The 6764-nt window shown below is 35.6% G+C and overlaps 1 protein-coding gene across 1 annotated transcript; it reads right to left on the bottom strand.

Moving 5' to 3' along the window:
* Positions 1-228: 228 nt before the first annotated feature.
* LOC104239125 (uncharacterized) lies at positions 229-6551 on the bottom strand. The gene is made up of 12 exons (XM_009793666.2): positions 6441-6551; positions 6169-6315; positions 5663-5836; positions 5151-5233; positions 4833-5031; positions 4415-4536; positions 3672-3738; positions 2968-3018; positions 2334-2386; positions 1991-2201; positions 1555-1725; positions 229-656 (listed from the first exon to the last, which is right to left on the bottom strand). The coding sequence occupies exons 1-12, from the start codon at positions 6501-6503 to the stop codon at positions 594-596; spliced, it is 1404 nt and encodes a 467-aa protein (XP_009791968.1). The 5' UTR covers positions 6504-6551; the 3' UTR covers positions 229-593.
* Between the last annotated feature and the right edge of the window lie 213 nt (positions 6552-6764).

Below are 6764 nucleotides of genomic sequence, written 5' to 3'. Positions count from 1 at the left end.
TTTTAACGTAAACTAAAGAGGAACTCTCTTTTATTTGAGGCGTACACTACCTACACTGGATCTGTTGTTGTTTAAATTATATACGACTAAAGAAAGTGTTTAATACTCGAAAACATGGCCGTGCTTTTGAAATGGTGATTGTACTGAAGCACGGCTAATCAACGAGGACCGAAAAACTCAAAACATTTTAACTACGCGCAGGCAGATTAACCTCAAAATGCACTGTCATCTCTCTAATATTGATCTTTTCATAAATAAATACGGTAATAATTCATCTCTTAACGCCCAAACAAGATACATAGCAAGTAGAACTTATGATATGACTAGGGTTTTGAAGAACTATTCTATACAGGATGAACATTGATCATTTTTCTGTACATGGCTAAGATTCTTACTGCATTCTGATTGGATATTTACAGTTTCTCCAAATTTAGTCTTTGAATATTGGTGAATACGCTGCAGAACAGCTTGAAATGATTTTATCAGTCCTTCGAAGATGAATATGCCACTCTGGTTGGTGAATTATAATTTTTAAGAACCTTTCAACAGGGAACTGCTGGCGATTTATAAACTTAGAATGTTAAACACCTTAATCAACTCCATACATTCTCTTTGAAGGGACCATCATCCTGTAATAATTTCATAACAAGTTTAACCTGTAGGAAAATGCAAGCAGACAGATTAGTGAAAACTCCCCAAAGTTGCAGTATCCATATTGAAGAGGTTCCATCTTCAAAAATTTGGAGAAAATCTTGAAAAGCAACTTAACATCTTTATTTCATCAGCACATAAAGATAGTGTTTAACCGATTATGTAGAGATTTTTGTATAACAATCTAAACTAGGCTACGGGTGGAGGACTTTTAGAGGGGAAGAAACACAACAAAAACAAACTTGTTCAGACTGATGGGGAGAGTCCATTAAAGAGTACCCACAGGGATCTGCTGTCAGACTCGTTCATCTGATATATTCCCAGGATTATATGACCAATGGAAGAGAAAAAATAATTATAGGAAATCCCCAGAGAAACGCATGTTGACCACTACATTGTTACCCATTAACCACGATAAAGTAGTGTTTCGTAATTGATTTATGGACTCATATCCTGATGGAGAGCTTCACTGCCTTGGGAATGTCAGCAGAGCTCTTTACGCAGTCCTTCAAATCCAACCTTGGCAGATTTATCTGGACGATACCTTCTCCGTGAAAGATGACCCAAAATGGTCAGTAGCATAATATGAGGCTACAAACTGGTCGGAATATCTAGCACCTATTGGCTTAAAAGGACAGGAAATTTTATTGGCACTAAGAATGTCTTCCAAGCTTGCTGGATTTCGGTTGGGGAAAGAAGTCTTATAAAGCTATGCAATTTCATTTTTCTAAGTTCAAGACAACCTTGTGACCTTGTCGTTTAGGTGCTTCTGCTCATAAAATATGTTCTTACCTATTATGCGAAATAAGTTTTTATTTTCTAATTTTCCTTTGAGGAGAAAAAAAATCCTTCGAGAAAAGGTAACTGTCATCTGAAAGGAGTTTTATTGGGAAGAATAGTTACCTGAGCAGATTCTCGTACCAAGAAATCATCAAAGGCTCGCCTAAAATCCTCATCTAGAACATAGTGACAGCTATAAGTAGTCACTGGCATATATCCCCTCTGAATTTTGTGTTCACCCTGAGCACCAGCCTCTACTGTGCCTAGATTAAGTTCAATCGCCGCTTCTATGGCCTGAGAAGCAGATCAAGAGAAATTAGATATCAATTTTCAAGCAGGAAACATTTAAGACTTAGAGGAGCCTGATTTACTTCTGAACCACTACAAGTTAATTCTTAAAACATACGAGTTTCTGCAATCAATACTGCAATCAAACTGATATTCTACACTATGAAAAACACAACTAGCTATCTCTGTGGACAATGTTGTCATAAGTTAAGAAAACCTGCACACAGCAAGACACATTCTTTTCTTTCTTCCAATTGATGGTTCAAAATACCTGGTAATAACATGCTTCAAAATGCAAATTCGCATAGTAGGCTCCTGGAAGACATCCCCATAGTCGTCCATACAAGGTATCTCCTCCAATAAGATTAAGGGCTGCAGCTACAAGCTCATCACCTTCTTCAGCAACAACAAGCAGTACATTGTCACCCATCCTTGCACCCATTTGATGAAAAAAATCTCTCGTTAAATAAGCAGTACCCCACCTAAAGAGACAGCGAATGCAGATTAGATAATGCACGTACTAAAAGACAGCTGTAAAGTACACCAAGTAGAATAATTTAGCTGACTAAAGTTTAGTTAAGATAGTACTTATGGTCCAAAGAAAGAACTCTTACTTGTTGTCGGTTGTATTTCTGTAGAACTTATAAAACGTGTCCCAATGGCTAGCCTGTCAGTACAATAGACAAACATGAAATGAGAATTTCAATCTTATCCACAGACATAATTGTAGCTGCACGTGACAGGGGGTTCATGTGCCTTAAAACAAGAAATCAGCCGGTGACATAAAAAAACATAATTATTTTTTTATTTTTATTTTTTTTTTGGGGGGGGGGAGTTGGGGTGGAGGGGAGTCCAGCTGTAAAGGGCCTCACTTGTTCACAATGTGATTTAAGAGTGCCGAGCAGATTACACCAGGCCATCACAGAAAGATAGAGATAAATGATATGCACACTATATTTAATCCTTTAGGTTAAGGATAATTGTAGATGACATGATCACAATCAGGTAATTTATCCCAATGAAAAGAATAAGCAAAAACATTAACATATGAACAGATCAGGTTAGTAAAGGTACTGATCCTTTATTTCTTTTGAGTATTTGCACAACTAGTCTATTTATGTTTAGAAAATAAAATTTAAACACCACATACTGTAAAGAGAAGCTACAAAAAACAAATAGCTGTTCCAACAAAGTCACCTAAGCTCAAATAACTAATAAAATGGGAAGTCAAAAGCTTCAAAACCACACCTTGATTTCATATCCTCTTAAGCGTTTCATGGTCACGTTTTGAGCCGCTATCTGAAATAAGAAAAGATCTTATAGTATTTTGCAATTTTGAAGACATTGAGAAGCGAGAGGAGGTAGAAGCACTATTTAGCTAATTACGAAACTAAAAGGAAATATTATACTCCTCTAAGAAAAATCTTGATGTAATAGATAGAAATAAGTAAGAACACAGGAAGAAGAAAAGAGAGCACTGCAGCAATATGCAACATGCCAATAGCCATACAGCCATGGCAATAAAGTGACAGTGCAGATGCGGAACAACTAAATAAACAATAGTAAAGCCTTGTTTATACAACAGTAATTGATTTGTTCTTGATTTTAAGAGAGTCAATATAAACATGTTCCCAGTAGGATTAAATTAATTTAGATTTAAGACCAAAGTGCTCCAGTCATTTGGTTTTCTCAAGCAGGAAACTTTAAATGTTCGTTTACCACAGACAGGTTCTCTGCAATATATTCTAACGAACTGCTCTATGATACGAGTTTCAGGATGGGCATGTGTGACTAAAAGGTATGTCTAATTGTTATTATACACCACGTTCATTTTTAAATTAGATCTTTTAGATTCAAATTCTTTTCTTTTTACAGCCTCTTTTAGAGAATCTTCTAGAGGTATTGACTGGCCAAGCAATTTTCAAGGAAAAGGAACAACTACTTCTACAAACCTTCTTGCGTTCTTGACGAATGTTCTTCCTCTTACTCTGCTTCATGTCCATCAAAAACTCATCAAAGCTGAACATTGCAAGAACAAACTTATAACAATCAAGAAGAAACAAAAACTCATTAACATGATGTAGTGGTAAATACAAACACATAAAACTGCAGACAAAATTCAAAGGTCTATCTGATGTTCTTCAGATGAAGCAGTTTCAATTATTTTGATGGCTTTTTCTTTTCTGAAGATTAATGGTGGTGTTCCAGCCAACTTGCACATACCTCAACTAATCCACTGGGTAACTTCTACCTCCCAATCAACACAAAAACAAGGTATCCCTACCTATCAAGGTTTAGATAGATGAAAATAATTCACCTAGTGTCGCCTGTGGGAGATTCAAACCTTGGTTCCCAAGGATGTTACTCCAACTCTGAGATAGCAGTCACCCCCTTCCATTACGCTTTAGATAGAGGTATTACCAGCTCTAAAAGTAAACCCATTTTACCCAATTATCAATAAGGCTTTGCTTATCTCCAATTCTCCATAAGCATCAAGCTCCTTCATTCCACACATCAACCACGAGATGAGGCATTCGGAATCTATAGTTCGATAGGATGTAATATGACCAAGTAAAATAACACCACCTACTAAGAAGAAGAAAAAGAATAAACTACAAGCTACAGCTATGTGAAATCCATACCTCTAAATCTCCGAGCAACTTATCTCAAGTAAGAAGCAGATCTACATACTCACCTTTTATAATTACGATTTTTCCAATGATACTGCATTCCAATCCTTTGTAGGAAACCTTTCTCCTCCAGCTTGTGCCACTCATTTGCAGTGGGAAAAGTAATATGTAGAGATGAAACGTTGAACTGTCAAGGTAAATGTCATCACAATACAGAAAAATGGAGTACTTTTATGCATAAAAGTTATAGTGCATCCCAAACTATGATTCTTATAACTCAAAAATCTTTATCAAGTCAGACTAGTAGAAATCACATCTTCCATTGAATAAGGATAACAGAAAAGTTGGCGTTATATGCAGGATCTTCCATAATGAGCAACAATTAATAAAAAACCAGATAGAGTTTACAACTGGACAGTTTAAAAAAAGTATTTACGAAATTCAAAGTATTATGAAGTATGTTGAACATAAAGAAAAGCATACCTTGACGGCCAAAGCTTTCATTGCAGAGACCAGAATGTCAAAAACTTGATCTCTATTTGACGTGTTACGGACCAAGATCCTTGGGCCAGTAACAGGAGTGAAAGGTACAGAGCACTGCAACTTCGGATAATAGCTCAAACCATAATTGTAGTAGGCATTTGCCCAAGAATGATCGAACACATATTCACCATAAGAATGGCTGCAGATTTGGATCAGAAGGAGTTAGCCAAACATGTCATCAGAAAAACGTCGAGATATTATCCAATAAAGGAAACAAAATAAAAGCAAGGTCCACGAATAGCATGGCAGATGTTGAACCTTTTGAGATAGAGGGGAACAACACCTAAGATATTATTATTTTCATCCTTAGCAATGATGTGTTGTGGCATCCAGCCAGTTCCCTGAGAAAGAATATAAGCTTTTCTTCCATCAAAAAAGGTCATAACAATGACAAAGGCAGAACTAAATTGATGATCATGAAGAAAGAAAAGACACTTAACTAGTTACTTTCAAGAATTGGTGAACTGAGTTAGTAGCTGTCCCAACAATAGTATTGGCAGATATTGAAAGAATGGTATTCAATATATATAATTACCCCCAAAACATTTGCGGATACCAAGAGAGAATAAACAAGCAAAATCAGGAACATTCATTGTAATAGATAATAGGATGAAAAAAACAAAAACAACTGTTAAATTAATAAAAACTAGCACGCAAAGACAGCAAGAGAAGAGAAATAATGGCAGGCGTACTTCTTTTAACCATGCAACAAATAAACAAGCAAGCAAAGGATTCTAAGCAGAAGTCATCAAAGTGATATAGTTTTTAACCTCCACCGCAGAGCCAGAGTCCTCTAAGCTCGAAAGGAAACCGTGTGACAGAAAGGGATTAAACTGTTGAGTTCCAGTGGAATCCAGACTGCAGGAATCCCACTCTTCTGGTGAAACTGCTGAAATTGAGGAAACCACAGAAATGGATATCTTTTCAGACGTTCCCGAGTCCCCCTGCGATAAAATACTAACCCAATTACATTTGAATTAACATCACAAGAAATTGTCACTATAACGATCCAATGCGATTCATCCAGAACATAAACAGGATAAAAAACAATTTTTCCGTATATATATAAATTGTTGAATCCCCTATACTTAAGTGCATTCAAATTTGTATTTTTTTAAATCCCCGCTGCTGATTAACTACCATAACTTTCAAAAGGAACACGACTTAAATACTATAGTATATCTGTACGTTGTATACTTGATATGTTTGATAATTTTTATACTAACAGGTTTTATCTTAAAAAGGGAAAAGAAGAAAAAAACCAAAGAAATACAACCTGTGAATCTGCAGCACCTGATAAAGTGAATTGCCCAAGTGAAAGAACATTGTCAGCAGCAGGCTGGACAGTTTTTTTAGAACCCCAAAACAATGCTTTGACTTTAAAAAAGCAAACTGAATTGCTGTGGGTAAACGAGGATTTCCCCTACAAATACAAAGATTGAAGCTTGAATGTAGATACTTCATTTAGCTGATTTGAATGAATAAAGCAATTTTAATTTCTAAAAACGAAGTGGAAATAACTAGTAATTTCCAGAGAGAGAAGATTACAAGTTGAAAAGGAAGAATATTTCCTAAAAATGGTGAGGAAGGAGCTGTCGCTGCAATGGCCATAGCTTCCCCCGAAGTAGGTTCAGGGACTGACTGACCACTGTTACCTAAGGAAAAAAGAAAAAGACTTTATCAACTTGTGGGTAAAAAGTAAAAGCTTTTAATTAAAGGTAAATGGGAGTTTAAAGTTAAATTATTTTTAAATTTAAAAATATATTATTTATTTTGGAACAGACTACAAAGAAAAATACTAACTTATTTAATATGAGAGGGAGGGAGTATTATTTTTGCCCAAAAAAAATATACTTATAAGAAATAAATTTA

This window comes from Nicotiana sylvestris, chromosome 1 (assembly GCF_000393655.2).
Source record: "Nicotiana sylvestris chromosome 1, ASM39365v2, whole genome shotgun sequence".
NCBI classification, from domain to species: Eukaryota; Viridiplantae; Streptophyta; class Magnoliopsida; order Solanales; family Solanaceae; genus Nicotiana; species Nicotiana sylvestris.
This window is presented reverse-complemented; position numbering and strand designations above follow the sequence as displayed.

Bases quoted from the DNA above. Each gene is read 5' to 3' on its own strand.
- LOC104239125 (XM_009793666.2), bottom strand. From the start codon at position 6,503: ATGGCCATTGCAGCGACAGCTCCTTCCTCACCATTTTTAGGAAATATT. The intron at 3,739-4,414 runs GTGAGTATGTAG...TGCAATGTTCAG, and splicing joins AAAAATCGTAATTATAAAAG to CTTTGATGAGTTTTTGATGG. The intron at 1,726-1,990 runs GTATTTTGAACC...TCTGCTTCTCAG, and splicing joins TTGAAGCATGTTATTACCAG to GCCATAGAAGCGGCGATTGA.